Source organism: Calliopsis andreniformis, chromosome 6 (assembly GCF_051401765.1).
Source record: "Calliopsis andreniformis isolate RMS-2024a chromosome 6, iyCalAndr_principal, whole genome shotgun sequence".
Classification (NCBI taxonomy): domain Eukaryota; kingdom Metazoa; phylum Arthropoda; class Insecta; order Hymenoptera; family Andrenidae; genus Calliopsis; species Calliopsis andreniformis.
This window is the reverse complement of record NC_135067.1, coordinates 11,322,056-11,337,345: the sequence shown is the minus strand read 5'-3', so window position 1 is coordinate 11,337,345 and position 15,290 is coordinate 11,322,056. Positions and strand designations below refer to the sequence as shown.

General features: G+C 28.7%; 5 protein-coding genes across 6 annotated transcripts; 3 read left to right on the top strand and 2 right to left on the bottom strand.

Moving 5' to 3' along the window:
- Nucleotides 1-144: 144 nt before the first annotated feature.
- On the bottom strand, nucleotides 145-6,355 carry LOC143180281 (PAX3- and PAX7-binding protein 1). The gene is made up of 16 exons (XM_076379898.1): nucleotides 5,910-6,355; nucleotides 5,349-5,527; nucleotides 4,816-4,975; nucleotides 4,618-4,717; nucleotides 4,260-4,417; nucleotides 4,108-4,190; nucleotides 3,809-4,008; nucleotides 3,498-3,687; nucleotides 2,505-2,628; nucleotides 2,189-2,377; nucleotides 1,870-2,069; nucleotides 1,630-1,780; nucleotides 1,340-1,535; nucleotides 1,067-1,265; nucleotides 824-942; nucleotides 145-622 (listed from the first exon to the last, which is right to left on the bottom strand). Exons 1-16 carry the CDS (start codon nucleotides 6,094-6,096, stop codon nucleotides 571-573), a joined length of 2,487 nt encoding a protein of 828 aa, XP_076236013.1. The 5' UTR covers nucleotides 6,097-6,355; the 3' UTR covers nucleotides 145-570.
- Nucleotides 6,356-7,017: 662 nt separating this feature from the next.
- LOC143180939 (proteasome assembly chaperone 3-like) lies at nucleotides 7,018-7,691 on the top strand. The gene is made up of 3 exons (XM_076381000.1): nucleotides 7,018-7,144; nucleotides 7,210-7,317; nucleotides 7,406-7,691. The coding sequence occupies exons 1-3, from the start codon at nucleotides 7,077-7,079 to the stop codon at nucleotides 7,569-7,571; spliced, it is 342 nt and encodes a 113-aa protein (XP_076237115.1). The 5' UTR covers nucleotides 7,018-7,076; the 3' UTR covers nucleotides 7,572-7,691.
- Nucleotides 7,594-8,804, top strand: LOC143180937 (GPN-loop GTPase 2). 2 transcript variants are annotated; one of them, XM_076380999.1, is made up of 5 exons: nucleotides 7,594-7,715; nucleotides 7,781-8,012; nucleotides 8,091-8,205; nucleotides 8,293-8,488; nucleotides 8,567-8,804. In XM_076380999.1, the coding sequence occupies exons 2-5, from the start codon at nucleotides 7,824-7,826 to the stop codon at nucleotides 8,802-8,804; spliced, it is 738 nt and encodes a 245-aa protein (XP_076237114.1). In that variant the 5' UTR covers nucleotides 7,594-7,715; nucleotides 7,781-7,823. The 2 variants fall into 2 exon arrangements, with proteins under 2 accessions (XP_076237114.1, XP_076237113.1); XM_076380998.1 differs by having other exon boundaries at nucleotides 7,595-7,715; nucleotides 7,807-8,012.
- A 28-nt stretch (nucleotides 8,805-8,832) lies between these two features.
- LOC143180936 (trafficking protein particle complex subunit 13) lies at nucleotides 8,833-11,259 on the bottom strand. Its single transcript, XM_076380997.1, has 10 exons — nucleotides 10,810-11,259; nucleotides 10,547-10,715; nucleotides 10,399-10,483; nucleotides 10,153-10,280; nucleotides 9,960-10,083; nucleotides 9,773-9,869; nucleotides 9,484-9,710; nucleotides 9,307-9,407; nucleotides 9,072-9,219; nucleotides 8,833-8,998 (listed from the first exon to the last, which is right to left on the bottom strand). The coding sequence occupies exons 1-10, from the start codon at nucleotides 10,850-10,852 to the stop codon at nucleotides 8,885-8,887; spliced, it is 1,236 nt and encodes a 411-aa protein (XP_076237112.1). The 5' UTR covers nucleotides 10,853-11,259; the 3' UTR covers nucleotides 8,833-8,884.
- Nucleotides 11,260-11,422: 163 nt separating this feature from the next.
- Nucleotides 11,423-14,918, top strand: LOC143180070 (tectonic-1). The gene is made up of 8 exons (XM_076379595.1): nucleotides 11,423-11,748; nucleotides 11,823-12,083; nucleotides 12,157-12,324; nucleotides 12,379-12,743; nucleotides 12,832-13,065; nucleotides 13,153-13,312; nucleotides 13,392-13,588; nucleotides 13,654-14,918. The coding sequence occupies exons 1-8, from the start codon at nucleotides 11,661-11,663 to the stop codon at nucleotides 14,740-14,742; spliced, it is 2,562 nt and encodes an 853-aa protein (XP_076235710.1). The 5' UTR covers nucleotides 11,423-11,660; the 3' UTR covers nucleotides 14,743-14,918.
- The last annotated feature ends 372 nt before the right edge of the window (nucleotides 14,919-15,290 follow it).

Here is a 15,290-nt window from a genome sequence, read left to right as displayed (position 1 = left end):
TAAAATACATATACTATAGGTATGTAATAAATATTTCTACAAATACAACTACAAGAGAAATAGAACAAAATTTGTTTTATTTCACATTTTGAGTTTTTCTACAAAATACATATATACATCGTGATGCTGAACTTTAAATTACTGTGGAAAAAAATTGTAAATAGTAAACCCTCTATGTGATTATGAATACTATCAATTATATAATTAGAAGCAAATATAAAAAATATAATCATACGAACGAGTTAATTAATAACTTTGCAAACGTAGCAAAAACATTTTATCTAATTCAACAATTACAGGAAAGCTGAACACAATATGATATATACATATTTATTTTGCCATACTGCTTCTTTTTATTTACAACTGCTGTTGGAAAGTGTGCTATAATTTTATGTAATTCATTTCTATACAAAATTACAATTTGATATATTATACACCTAGTTGTACTGTAATTCACCATATACAAGATTCTTCCAGTTGCATACAAAATTATAGATAGGCATGTTAATGAATACCACAAAATAAAAATACCACAAAATATTATTAAGAAATGCATACATAATTAATACATTACAAAGGCTTGATTATTTTCAGGATGGACTTCGAATATTCCCAGGCTTCACTGTAAAAGTGAATAATGAATTTAAACTATGTAAAAATCTACAATTCTAATTTACTTGTTAAATCGATGTGACTTTATCGCTTAACAAATTGATGTTTACTTTTAATAGAAAAAATTCAAAACATCAAAAACTTGATACTTTAATATTTTGTCATTTACAATCGCGCCAAAAAATATTTGGTAATAACAATTTACACTTACTTATGCGCTGGATTTGCTTGATCTAGCTGTTCACTAAGATGCTGAATAAGTGTAGCAAACATCCTCAGGTGATCTATTGTTTCCCCTTGTAACCAGGCACGGGGCAATGTACTCATCACCTACCGAACAAATATAAAAATCATTTTATCTACTTATAAATTGAACAATAATAAAGAAAAAAAATCAATTTCAAACTATACTGTATTCAAATGTTAGAAAGAGAATTAAAAATTATCGACTTACCATATTGGCTTTGAATAAAGCATCAGTAGGTGCAGAAACCCTCAAACCCGCCAGAAGGTATCGATTTAATAACGAACCGAGTGCCAAATTTTTTAGCTGCGCGTCACCAAGAAGACCTTGCCAACTTAGTAAATTCCTTAAAAGCTTCACAGCCATTGCAAATTGTCTTTGAAAAAATTGGTGTTTCGTATCCAATACTCTGAGAAAATAGTAGTTATTACTATCAATTATTTGTTACACTATTTTTGAGAAGTGTTTAGAATATATACTCACTGTTTAGGAAAGATCGGTATGAAAACGTCATTTTCTACCGCTGATTTAATTTTCTCTAATATTGCGTTAAATAATGCTTCTAATGGTTTGCTTGTCTCATTTAAGTTTGGATAGTCCCTAATAAGACGATTTACTGTGCCTACAAGTCGCAATGTTTGCGAAGTAGACATTGGATCCCATATCCTTTCGACTATAGCTATAGATAAAAATTAATAAATTATTGTAATGTTTTTATATTCTGTACACGAAAGAAACTAACGTCTAAATTATATTGAATAAGGTGATCTTACATGTTAATTTAGGTACAACAATTTTTTCAACTGTAGACGGTACCAATCTAACATCTGGATCTCTTTTCAATGAGTCTTCTGTTTCCTTATTATCCAATGCGTATAAAAGTAACATATTATACCACTTTGTTCTTTCAATATCAGCACTTTCCTGAAAAAGGAAATATCGCAGTGTAAAATATACCGAAATTTTAATGTTATATCAAGTGTAGCAACATATAACAATTATGATGAAAGTACCATAATAGGATTCCAAGTTAACAATTGCAATCTAACGATAGGAGAAATGATTTTAGGTATACACAAGGACACGTAAGCTTCCATATAAGTATCTCTGTCAGTTTCTCTCCAAGATTCTAGCTTTACAAGAATTCCTCTTATTGTGCAGTACTCATCCATCACATCAGCGAATATGTCTTTACTTTCATTGTCGATCTCATCTGAAATAAATATATAAAGATGTTAAAAAAAAAGGAATGTATACAAAATTAACATGGTAATTTAACTTAGAATAAATTTTTGATAAAGTATATATTTATAAAATTTGATAAAGTACAACCTTTCGTTTGCTTAAACGCAAGATTTTGTTGTTCAGTAACTTCGTCGTCGCTGGACATTCCATCAATGTGTTTCGGTAATGTAGGAGCTAATTCTCTGGCTCTTCTGCGACGAGCTCTTCTTCCTTCTCTTTCCGTGGCTCGACGAATACGAGCTTCAACTTCTGGCCCTCTTCGTATAGGTTGACCTCCTATAATTTTTTAAACGAATCTTGTTAAAATCGTGAATTTTTACACAGCTTTTTGAAAATGATGTAGGAAATTAGTGAATTCATAATAACTACGATGTGATAATTGATTAGTACTAAAATAACTGACTTGCAGTTGTTGTAATTTCTTCTGCTTGATCTCTTGTATCTTGCCGTCTTCTTTCCATTAATTCAGTTGCACGTTCGCTATAAAGATCTAACCAACGATGCTCCAATCCGACAACCAGAGGCAGCTAACAAAAAAGGTACACATTAACATTCACACAATGAATTAACACAATGACTTTAAGAATTGTTACTGCTCCAGAAAATGTTATGTACGTTACCACTTTAGTATAAATAATTGAAGATAATCACATTTTATTAATTAATAAACATTTTACATTTGCTGGAACATTCAAGATAATTCCATAGCCATTGGATATCTTTTGTTTAGGGAAAAAATTGAAAATTAATGTCAATCTACTTACCACACGTATTAATTTATCTTTTCATTATTTACAAGTACTTAAAAATAATTTTAACTATGTTACAAATAATTTTTTTATACAGAGAAGATACAGACCCCCGGCAATACAATTATACATCATGTTTTACAGTTCATGCTTTATAATTTTGTCAAGTATTTCGATTATTTATATGCATTTTTCTTTCTTAGAATGGAAGTTTAGTAATGTAATATATTAAATATAAAATTAATAAACTAGTACAATTGTTCATTGTACTTGAAGTAAAAAAATGTATCTCCAAGTTCATTTCAAGAAAGTTCTTATATTATTATTTCAATGTGCAATATAGAAAAAAGTGCATTTTTTAAAAATTTATCTTTATTTTTTAAATTTCAATTAAAGAAATTTTTGAAAAACGTCTGCTATAGTATGTATCATAAAATTTGTGCATATAATGAATGAACAGAATCTTGTATTTTGATATCTTCTCTTTACGAAAAATAAGTAAATAAATACAATACTACAAGCACATATAAATTAATTTTAGTAAGAAAAATGCATCACTTCTAATGAGGCTGAATAATTTACACAGCCAAAAATTGCATGGAAAACCCCAGTGCACATAAAAAAAACGTGACAGCGTATAAACCCACCTTCTCATCAAGACACTCTACCAAGTCAGTGACATACCCACGCAACTCTTGGTAATATCTGAAGCGCTGTGCAAGCTGCGGTGCACGTATTTCGCCATCGTCCAATTCTTTCATCGTTTGTCCTAACTCTTGTTCTAAACGGTCCTGATCTAGCTGATGACGTCGATGCACTTCTTTTAAACTGTCCAATCTATAAAGTATATGTTTATTACGTACAAAATGTTTCAATAACCACGTATCCGTTAAAGAATGTTCTTTTTAGAAGAAAATTATTTTGGAATTTGTTTGAAATACTTGTAATAATTTACCACCTTGCACGCATTTTATTAATGACTTCTTGGGGAGTAACTGGTACTATTTTTGTTGGATCTGGAGGTTGAATAGTTGGTGGAGGTGGTGGAGCTGGCATCATTACCATTTCTAAGGGCACCCCAGAGCCAATTATTTGATTCACATTCATACCCAGTGAATACTGTTGCTGCATCATAGAGTCTTGCTGTGCGGCTGCAATCTAAAAGTAGTTTTGTATAATTTAATTGTTGCTTATAAAAAAAAAAAAAAAAAAAAAAAAAAAAATAGTTTCAGTGTGTAAAACAGAAAAAAATATTACCTGAGCTCCTGTTACGCCTTTTCGAATTTGCTGAGCTTCCCATTCTTCTTCTTCATTCTCATGTTCACTTTCATCGTCTGAAACTAAAGAATAAAATTAAGTATACAGTTATGCAGAACTTTTTGGCGAATGAAAGAAAAAGGGAAACTAACGTTTTATTGGAGCTTGAGAAGCTAGAAACGCTTCTCTTCTTTTTTCCTTATCGCGTGCTTCAGTATTGACGGTCATATCGATTCGATCTTGAGAATCATCATCGTCACTTCTGTCATGGTCTTCCTCCCTAATGAGCCTCGACTTGCCCTTATCATCACTGTAAGTTTTGTTGCATTTATTAGTGATTATATGTTAAGTATATTCAGAGTTTAAGAAAAATTAAAGTATTATAAAATCTAATATCTCTATACTATAAAGTACAGAGACATCATTTTATACTTAATCATTTCATATCATTTTATACTTAAAGAGTAATATATTTGATGACACTATGATTTTGTTATCAAAAACTAATACCTTTGTTCTTCTATAGGAATAAAATCAGTTCCTAATTCTCTTGCCTTTTGTCTACATTTCCTAGCTGCATGAATCATTGCAGCATCAGGAATACATCCACCTGTAGATATATCAATAATTAGTAGAATCATTTAATAAAATCATAAACAAGGTGAATGATTTAGCTGGTTTCATAGGCTACTTGAAATTGTCACATACTTTCCAGAAGAATTTTCATAGTGTCAGCTTTATCTGTATTTCTTCTAAATTTATGGGTACGTGGTTCATTTTCCTCTTCATCAGATGTATAGTCATCTTTTCCAGCTGCCAATGCAGCTCTTCCATTCAGGATCAGAGGTCCTGTATTTTTTATCTTAACCTGATAATAAAAATAATCTATTGTTATCTAAAATCTTCAATAAACATAGACAATACTAATAGTTTGAATAATTAATTAATAATCAATATACCAATTGACACTAAATGACACTTAAAAAATGGTATACATTATCAGTAAAATACAAAATATAAATATAATACATTATTTTTCCTTTAATAATTTTAAATATTATGGTCAGAATAACTCCCACACTGACATACTTTAACACATATTTTTATCATATTCTTCAATGCATACCAACTACCAAATGAAGTACATATAATGAAAAAAATGAAATCCTTAATTTCAAAAATATAAATGACTTAAATTGAATTGGTTCTAATAATAATAAAACATCATAGAGATAGCTTACTACTAGATCATCTGTCTTTATTTCTAAATCTTTTTCCTGTTTAATGGACATGTTCGCTTGCTCAGAGTCCACTTGCATTTTCTCTTCACCTTTCTTTTTTCTCCTCTCGTGATCAAGTTGTTTCATCAATTTTTTGCTCCTTGATGATTTCTTGACTTTAAAGACTTCCCCATCGTCAGCTATAAGATGCAGAGTTATTAGAATTGTTTATGAAACACGTCATTATAATAATTTGGAAATCAATTTTTAGAATGAAATAATTCATCCGATATGTTTGTGCATTAATCATTATAACTATTTACATAATACTTTTCATAAACTCAAACTATTCCATTATACTGTTTCAAATGAAAAAAAGGATAATGAAATTCACAAAAATGATAATATATTTGACGACATTTTATGTAATATTATGTAAAAATATTTTCAAAAGAATCATAAATATGATAAAAATTCTTATCACTATCAGACGAGCATGAAAGATAAGTCAAATTTATAAACATTTTCGTTTTGTAAGGTAAATCTGTAGGTATACGTGTCCACAGATATACACAAAATCACCTTCTTCCAGCTCCTCTCCAAAACTGAGGAGCGTCTGCTTCGGTTTTTCCTTCTTCTTTGCCTTAGTCTTTGCAGGCTGAGTGTCCTCCACCTCCATCCTATTTTCATTATCTTCGTCATCGTCATTGAACGGCCGACGACGGATATTCCTCTTCGGTTTATTGAATAATGACATTGTCCTTAACATCGACCAGTCCGTTTCGGAAACTCATACATGCACTTCGCTCTTGTTAAATATTCAGACTATCAACGGTAAAAAAAAAGTAATATGAAGTCTCATAGCACGGAAACAGATTAAAGAAACGATATCTGGAAATGTACATTCGCGTTTCTAAGCGAAATGTTTCAAACTTGTAAATACGCGACGAGCCTGAGAAACGCGACGACACATTCACGAAATTGTAATATGGATTATCCGTTGAATATGAATCATTATAGAGTAGAATCTATTCGAGCTTGTTACTTCAAAATTTACGTTTATCGCCAGAGGACCCTGGAAAGTAACTGTTTCTAGAGACTTTAGTTATTCCCCGCAAATTTTTACTCTAATGTTACATATTTTTCGGTAATGAAAATTTATTTCAACGTCTTTTAGTTTAAGCAACTTTTTTTACTTCAAAAATAGTCATCGTGTCGATTTTATTCTCTTCGTAAAGCAAATCAGAGCAAACTTTTAAAAAATAAACGAAAATGTTCCTATATCACGGATGAAGAAAATGAGTTTTAATTACAAATAAGTTTTATCTAAAACACTTTCGTTATAGATCAGTTCTTCTTCAATCTTTTTAATTCTTCTAAATTCTCATTTGTCCAGACCTCATTTCATCTGTTATCTTATTTAAAATTATTATTATTATTATCTATAATCTTATTCTGTAAGATTAAAATCCAACTCAATAAAAAAAGACACTATAATAATATCAGTATAGACAACAAATATCTTTAAAAAGTACTAAAAATGATAAACAAGCATAAATTGAATGTTGATTTTGCGTAAAACAAGAAGAAATTTCAGAAGTTTGAACTGAAGATTGAAGAGTAGGTGTTTTATGATAGTGTTTTATGATTGTATGATAAACTACTTTATCATTGGAAAGATTAAGTTTAATTAAAATTTATGTAATTTTGATTTAGTTTTAGTTTAAATTAGAAATAAGCATAGAAAATATGAAAAATCATGCTTGTGCAATTGTTACTCATGGTCATCATACCGATATTGTTTTAAAAATTTACAGGTAATCACACAAAATTCATTCACAAAAGTTATAAAATATTCATATAATTTATATTTATTTTTCAGTAATCGCATATTATTGATTGTAACACATTTTAAAAAATTTGGATCACTCATAGCTGTAACTCGAGGACCTGCAGTCCATCAGTTTAACAATAGTATATTTTCCACTAAGTAAGTTTTTTGTCATTATAAAATATATTTACCTCTTATAATTATGAGTAACTATTATATAACACTAAATAACAAATATTAATTTTAGGGTCTTATTTGGAAAGGACGATATAGAAGCTGTAGCTGCTGCTAGATATATTGCTGAACAAATTAAAGTAGATAAACCATTATTGGTCTCTATATCTTTAAAGGACTATGATGTTGATACTTTGAAAGCTATTGTTACAGCTATAAACAAAATAAAACCATGGTAATATTATAATAAAAGAATAGAAATATGAGTCTAATATTTGGTCAATTAGTTATTGGCCCACCAGGGAGTGGGAAAACTACCTACTGTCATGCTATGTCTACATTCTTGGAGAAACTTGGCAGAAAAGTGGCTGTTATTAATATTGGTATAAATTAATGAAATCCAAACTTAGTAGTATATAACAGAGCAATAACAATAACCATTTTTCAGTAATTTTATTATTTTTGTATTTTTAGATCCAGCAAATGAAAACATGGAGTACAAGCCAGCCATAGATATATCTGAATTAATAAAACATGAAGAAGTTATGTTGCATCATGGACTTGGACCAAACGGAGCTTTAGTTTACTGTATGGAATTTTTAGAAGCTAATGTACAATGGTTAATTACAAAAGTTTTAAACTTGAAAGATTACTATCTTATTTTTGATTGTCCAGGACAGGTAAAAGGATGGTAATGTAATATTATATAATGTAATACTATGTTACAAATTTTTAAGTTTTTATCTATTTATTAATAGGTGGAATTATATACACATCATAATTCAATCAGTGTAATCGCTGAAAAGCTAGGAGAAAATTTAGTAAGACTATGCAGTGTACATCTTGTGGATTCTCATCATTGTAGTGATGCTGGTAATTACCTACTTATATTAACAATTCCTATATTAGTAATTGTAATAATTATTTTCAAATTTTTCATGCTAATATCTTTGGTGATAGGTAAATACTTATCTTCCTTAATTCTTTGCACAACCACCATGTTGAAGTTAGGTCTACCTCATGTTAACATTATGACAAAGTTTGATGAAATGAAGAAATTCAGTCACTGTCTGGATTTTAATATAGATTTTTATACAGAAGTACTTGATCTAAACTACTTATTAGATAAACTTGATGAAAATCCGTTCACATCTAAGTGAGTTTTCTCTTATATAATTTGTACATGTTATTATAATAGAACTTTTGATTTATATACAATATTTTATATTTTTAGGTACAAGAAACTGAATGAAGCTTTTGTATCATTGATACAAGATTATAGTCTTGTTAGTTTTATACCATTAGACATTTCCAATCAGGCACTGTTATTACAAGTAAAAAATGCAGTGGATAAAGCAAATGGTTATATTTTTGGTGGGAATGAACCTCAAGATGTCCAAACATTATTGGCATGTGCTGTAGGAGCAACAAGTGAAACTGAAAAAATGTCTACAGTAGATGCATATTTATGAAAACTTGGTAAAAATTATTCAATAAATATCTTTTTATGTTAATATTTATTCGGTATATTTCTATTATTCTAAGCCAAAGTTCAACGTCTTAATATTTTATTTTGTTTCATTTGATTAACAAATATTTCTGCTAAATGATCATAATCGTATGTTCTCTTTAAGAATGTATCCTCCAATTTCAATCCTGAGACGATCTAAAACAGAATAAAATTATATTAATACTTATTTATAAATACAATATTTGTGTACGAAATATATACTACTCACAATGGTACCACTGTGCAATGGAATTAAACATAAAGGAATGTCTATTGATAACCCAGGTTTTAATGTGCCTATTTTCGTGTTTGATATTCCGCACCATGCTATAGAGCTACTTGATTCCAAACTCAATATCAAATCCATATTTCTTTCTCTAATAAAACAATAAGTTTGATTTTTTATAAAATTTTGGTTACACAATGTTAAATACTAATTTTTATAACATATCAATAATACTTACGATGTATTTACTATATGGCAATTAAAATTAACTGCTTCTTCAAGATAAATGTTTGAAGGTATATCTTTTGTAGTAACTGTTAAATCACCATAGTCAAGTGCCTAAAATATTGAAATATAATCAATATTCGGAAAAACTTAATTAGCTATAAATAAAAGAATAGACGACTTAACAAACCATCCTTTGTAACTGACTTGTTTGCAGCCTTCCTCTTTCTCCTAAATTACTTCTCCAAACAATATCTAGTTTCCCAATGATTGTTGCATTGTGCATCATTTTGGGATCTTTTAATAAAGTTGACTGCGGTTTTAAACAGTATAAATACTGTCTGCTACAGTCAGTATCTAATACATTAACTGAACCATAAATAGATTCTCCCATTTCATTTGTATTTTGTGTTGATACTAAAACAAGTAGAGTATGTACATAATACATGAACATAACATGAGAACATTAATGTACTTACCACTAAATAAATTAGATGATTCTAGTGAAACTTTTTCTAAACATATTGGACCTGCTGTAAGATTCTGTATTTGTGCTTCAAGGTATACTTCACCTGACTTTGAAAAAAAAATAACACAGTTGTGTTAAACTTTTTTGTCAATTTAGTGTTTACTAAATAAAATTTGTTACTCTTATTATCATATTACCTCTGCATTATAGAACTTTGTTTTCACATCCAATGGTTTTACCACTTGAAGTTTATAATATTTTCTAAAAGACTGTGGTGTAGCACCTATATTTGTAGGTGTATAAGTTACTTCACACACTAGTCTGAAAAACATTTCTATTATTTACATTATACTTGAACATTCTACACTTCTTTTACTTGTATATTCTTACATATGTGTGCCAATTTCTTTTACTTCATGATGTATTACTTCATCAACTGAGCTGTCAGGAGCTAAATCCTTCATTACTCCACTATTACCAGAAAGAGAAATAATTTGAGTACTCGTTTGTAAATCTGCCTATAGTATGAAATATTGTTAAGTTCAATTCATAATCATGTATATATAATCACTATATTATGCATTTTTAAAAAAATTTGTTCAAATAATGTCCAAGATGTAGAAAAATATAGCTTACCTTAACAGTAACATTTTTAACAAACTGATTGCTACCATTGTGCACACAAAGATAACTTGAGAATATTTCACCCAAATAAATGTTCCTGAAAGTATTACTCATATTTATATAATGCAATCAATTATCAAATACTCTGTTAAATATGTACCCAAAACTTTGTGGTAAAACCATAAATTGGCCTATTGCAAGTGTTTCCATCCCTTGTAGAGCTGTACAGTCATTCTTAAGTTCATTATTTAACGTATTACCAGGAAGGTCTGTAGAATCACATGTAACAACTACAGGACTCGCAAGAGTAGGTCTTGTTAATCTCATCACTAAAAACAACATGTCAATGCACAGTTATCAATACCAATTGCATTCTTAGGACATAACATAAATAAATAATTATAGAAGCGTTTATGTCACCACCTTTTAACGCCAATAAATGTTCACTTTTCGGTTTAGCTTCCATTTGTATTATGATAAACAGTAAATAACAAATTTGTAAAATAAATCTTCTCTGAAGTTTTATAACAGTAGCTGTCAAACGTCAAAAGTTACCTCACAAACATAACCTATGACAAGTAGTTATTAAATACTATATTTATGTTTATACAGTTTATCGAATCACTAATTCGATGACTCATATCAAATCATATGTCAAATATTTTTTGAAAACAAATTTAAGAAGTTCTTTCAATATTTTGTAGGTAGTAATGCACCGAATTGGAATCCGTTTTTTGTTAAGAAACAATTCGAAAAGCAACGAAAATAGAAAATAATAAAATATGTTGAACGTTAAAGGAATTGTGTGTAATAAATAAAGCTTTTGAAAGAAGTTCAAATATCGTAGGACAATATTGAGAAAAAGAGTAACATGAAAAAAATAATTTAATTTAGGTGTTTGATTCAATGAAAGTTCCTTAAGAGGGCGTACTACATAATGCGTAAATTTGCATTATCACTAAACGCATCTAATGCATTTGTAAGTCACAGATTGTTGTTTTTGTTTTCGTTTGTCTTTTAAAAGTGGAAAGTGGAACTGAGTAGAATCATGAGTGAAATGGTGATCGAATTAGAATTTTGGTTTGATTACTATTCATTTTAGCAACAGTAATTTATACTGAAATAATCAGAGACGTAGAACAATGTTTTGTGTTTTACTAAAGTAACAATAATTCGACGATTGTTGTCGTTGTTAAAAAATTATATAATATATGTAAAATTTAGAATTTTACATTCAACTTCGTTAAAAAGATAAGACAGTATGATATTATGGAATGGCTGAATTGCATATAATTGGTCAAATCTCGTCTGCAAAAGATTTTAAGGAATCAAAACTTTTATGCAAATGGAGTTTTCATGCTGGTAATATAATTTTTTATTATTATATAAATATTATGTATTGTTGTGGAACTTGAAAGTTTATATTTCTACTATAGGTAACGGATGGAAAGTTTTAAATGGTTGCGAGGAAGGACAGACACAAGAAGGTTGGGATATATATACTAAGGAATCTATTTGGGACCATCCCATAGATCTACATTATACAACACAAACCCTTCAAAATTCACCTAAACTTTTATTGCAAATATTCTCTAGAGACACATATGACAGGATACTATTTACATCTTATGGTATTTGTAACATTCCATTATCTCCTGGATCACATTCTATAGAATGTCATACATGGAAACCAATTGGTAAATCATTTTTTTGAGATTATATTATTTTCTTACTATTTTATATATATTTTTAATATGAATATGTAAATAGGAAACTGGAAAGACAGGCTCAGAGATAAATTTTTGGGAATAACATTACAATTGAAGTCACCTAGTGTTTTAGTTAATACAATGGATAGATTTGAGTTGCTTACAGAAAGTATGGGTACAGTTAAAATTGAGTTACATATAGTGACACGAAATTTTGAGAAATATGGGTGTCACCTATGAATTGAAATAAAAATATTATATATTTTTACCATACAATATTAAGCAAGTATCAATAATTTATTGAAACTCAAGATGTTTCCAAAAATATTTTTGTTAACATGTTTTTATGTTATGCATAATAACTTGATACATGCAAAAAAAATTGAAGAAATATTTACATGTATAAATGAAACTGAATGTGATGAAATAATAGAAACAGATGCATTGGAAGAACCATTGACTACTACAGTTGAAAGTATCTATAATACAACTAGTATTAGTACCAATAATATGATGTATTCAACACAAGATACAAAGATTGAAACAACACCAACTATGCAGACACCTCTTCAAATCAAGTATAGTAATGGAACAAGAAATAATAATATTCATAAAATAGAGTCTGATGTGTGCGAATGTGATCTAAGAGTAAGTCTATAATATATTTCATAATAATTTATTTGTAGTATAACATACAGAATGTAACCATTTTTTAATTGTTTTACTCATGCAATAGATGTCATTTTGTGATGTCAATTGTTGTTGTGACAACGATTGCAACGATTTCCATTTAACTGTTTTTTCCTATTGTCAAAACCATCAGGCAGACTTATTTGACAAGCGTTATTGTTACAATAGAAATTTTATAGAACGAAATAATACTCCATTCATATTGGAAAAATTGTCAAACAATCTTTTTTGTATTTTGTATGACAATCTGCCACCAACATACAATGTTAACACTGACCTGGTAAGGAATTAATATAGTGTAAATAAAATGATATATGATGAAACTTTATTAAGATTCACATATTTCTAAATTTTTTATTCTATATAGGGTATCAAAACTGAAAAAGATTTAAAGGAAGCAATAAATTCAAATAGACTAACGTGGAAATGGGAAAATCAATTACATGTACCTGAATACAATTCTTCTAGTCCTTATCAAGATGGTGACATCATGTGGAGAATAAATAATAATTATATTGAACCTTTTGGTAGGTATTATTATGCACATAAAATCATTGTTATTAGTATTCAAAATTTTAAATGAACATTTTTTATAATATTGTACAGAATTACTACAATCTGGATTTACTGAATTGTGTACATTCAAGAAAACCTTGAAGTACCTTCGTGAATGGAAAGATCAATGTTTACAAACTGAATTAAACAATACAAACATGTTTCTTTTTCCAAAGGTATTTAATAACTTTACTGTTCTTACATCGCCTCACTTATTGAATGAAACACGTATCAAGATATCAGACCAGGTACTTATATACTATTTTTTTTAAACTCGTATTTTAAACAAAGTAAAATAAAATTTAATTTGCAGAGTTGCCCAAAAAATGTATGTTTACCATTATCCAATTATTATTGTAAACATTCGTGGAAAGCATGTAACAATATTACTGTACCAGGATCTTGCTACAATGGCACATGTTACAATATTGTAACAGGTGTAAAGTATTTGGTCACTCACAATGGATCAATGGGAATTAGTAGTGTTAATGTGTATTTTAATATAGGTAATGTTTCTCGAAGTTTTTTTCAACAATTTGAAATAACTTTTGAATGGGCTGGACTAGATAAGGAAAAAGGTTTTCCTCTCAGCGGAAATCCAGGATATATTCTTGGAAAACCGTTAATTATTGGTACTTTAAAAACAAATGATAGCGATAACATGGAAACTATGCATATCAATTTTAACAAAACTGATAGTTACTTGACATTGCCCATAGCTAAAAGGGGCGGTGAATGCAATAAAATCGATAGATATACTGTTGCCTTTGGAGAAGATATTAAATTAAAATGTTCCATAGTTTTACACGTGGACAATTTTAATACATCATCTTGCATAAAACTGCAAAATCTTACTATGCAATTATTGATGAAGGATTCTTTATTTAACATTACTCAAACTGATCAGTATAATGTTTATATTTCAAAGTCTGGTAACTTCAGTAGAAACAATACCGATGACTGGGCACAAATTTTACTTGACAGAATACCTCATAACGTTGTGACGGGTCAGTTAATCAATAATCATTTACACTGTTCAGGATTAATAACTTCTATACATATACATATTTTATACTCTGCATTAGCAAAACCCGAGACATTGACTAATTACAATATACAAGGAATAGGTATATACTTTTCTAATGCATCAGATGTATCGTGGTTAAAATGTTCGACTGAAAATTGTACAAATGTACTTAATGTAGATATTGTTAGTTATGTCACATTCCATGACGTATCGAAACCGTCCAAATATTATTTCGTGGGAGGTCCTAACTTAGACCTGACCTTACCATACGATTTCTTTTATCCTTTCTTAAGTAGTTCAAAACGCATTGAGTTAAATATCTTTCTAATAAGTAACATAGTACTTATTGCAATTTTGCACAATTTTTGTTATTGATCTTACGTCATTTTTACACTGGCACAAAACTCTAAAAGTATTTAAAAGTATGCACCGAAACTAGTATTAACAACCAAAGAAAAATAATTGTATGTTTGTATATTTAAAGTTCAGTGATGTACAACGATTATTTTATAACAATATTTAAGTGATATGGTGTGCGTTTAAAATAAATAAGCTAAAATTTAAATCTTTTACGATATGTTATTTTATATTATTTCAAGAAAACATAATTTCGTAATTTTTTTTAACAAAAAGAAACAAGTCCCTTAGTTAAGTTTATACATATATTTGAAGAATTATAATAAAAGAATATAATAAATGAAAGATCTAATTTAAGTTCTAATCTAGAAAATCCTTTCAAAAATATTTTCTTATATTTATTTATGTTTACATAGTAGCATCTTAGAAAATAACTGAAATGCGATTAAATAATAAAAAAAGAACATTGTCATTCCTGAAGTTTTCATATTATACTGGAAATTAAATCGCATGCACATTGATATCTCATATTCAAAACGACATTTCAAATTTAAATCGAAGCGCGT

Bases quoted from the DNA above. Each gene is read 5' to 3' on its own strand.
- LOC143180281 (XM_076379898.1), bottom strand. From the start codon at position 6,096: ATGTTAAGGACAATGTCATTATTCAATAAACCGAAGAGGAATATCCGT. The intron at 4,191-4,259 runs GTTAGTTTCCCT...TTTATTCTTTAG, and splicing joins TTCTCAAGCTCCAATAAAAC to TTTCAGACGATGAAAGTGAA. The intron at 943-1,066 runs GTAAGTCGATAA...TTTGTTCGGTAG, and splicing joins CTTTATTCAAAGCCAATATG to GTGATGAGTACATTGCCCCG.
- LOC143180939 (XM_076381000.1), top strand. From the start codon at position 7,077: ATGAAAAATCATGCTTGTGCAATTGTTACTCATGGTCATCATACCGAT. The intron at 7,145-7,209 runs GTAATCACACAA...TTTATTTTTCAG, and splicing joins ATTGTTTTAAAAATTTACAG to TAATCGCATATTATTGATTG. The intron at 7,318-7,405 runs GTAAGTTTTTTG...TATTAATTTTAG, and splicing joins AATAGTATATTTTCCACTAA to GGTCTTATTTGGAAAGGACG.
- LOC143180937 (XM_076380998.1), top strand. From the start codon at position 7,595: ATGAGTCTAATATTTGGTCAATTAGTTATTGGCCCACCAGGGAGTGGG. The intron at 8,013-8,090 runs GTAAAAGGATGG...ATTTATTAATAG, and splicing joins TTTTTGATTGTCCAGGACAG to GTGGAATTATATACACATCA. The intron at 8,206-8,292 runs GTAATTACCTAC...CTTTGGTGATAG, and splicing joins TCATCATTGTAGTGATGCTG to GTAAATACTTATCTTCCTTA.
- LOC143180936 (XM_076380997.1), bottom strand. From the start codon at position 10,852: ATGGAAGCTAAACCGAAAAGTGAACATTTATTGGCGTTAAAAG. The intron at 9,870-9,959 runs GTAATATGATAA...TTTTTTTCAAAG, and splicing joins CAAAGTTCTATAATGCAGAG to TCAGGTGAAGTATACCTTGA. The intron at 8,999-9,071 runs GTGAGTAGTATA...ATTCTGTTTTAG, and splicing joins CATTGCACAGTGGTACCATT to ATCGTCTCAGGATTGAAATT.
- LOC143180070 (XM_076379595.1), top strand. From the start codon at position 11,661: ATGGCTGAATTGCATATAATTGGTCAAATCTCGTCTGCAAAAGATTTT. The intron at 13,066-13,152 runs GTAAGGAATTAA...TATTCTATATAG, and splicing joins ACAATGTTAACACTGACCTG to GGTATCAAAACTGAAAAAGA. The intron at 13,313-13,391 runs GTAGGTATTATT...AATATTGTACAG, and splicing joins TAATTATATTGAACCTTTTG to AATTACTACAATCTGGATTT.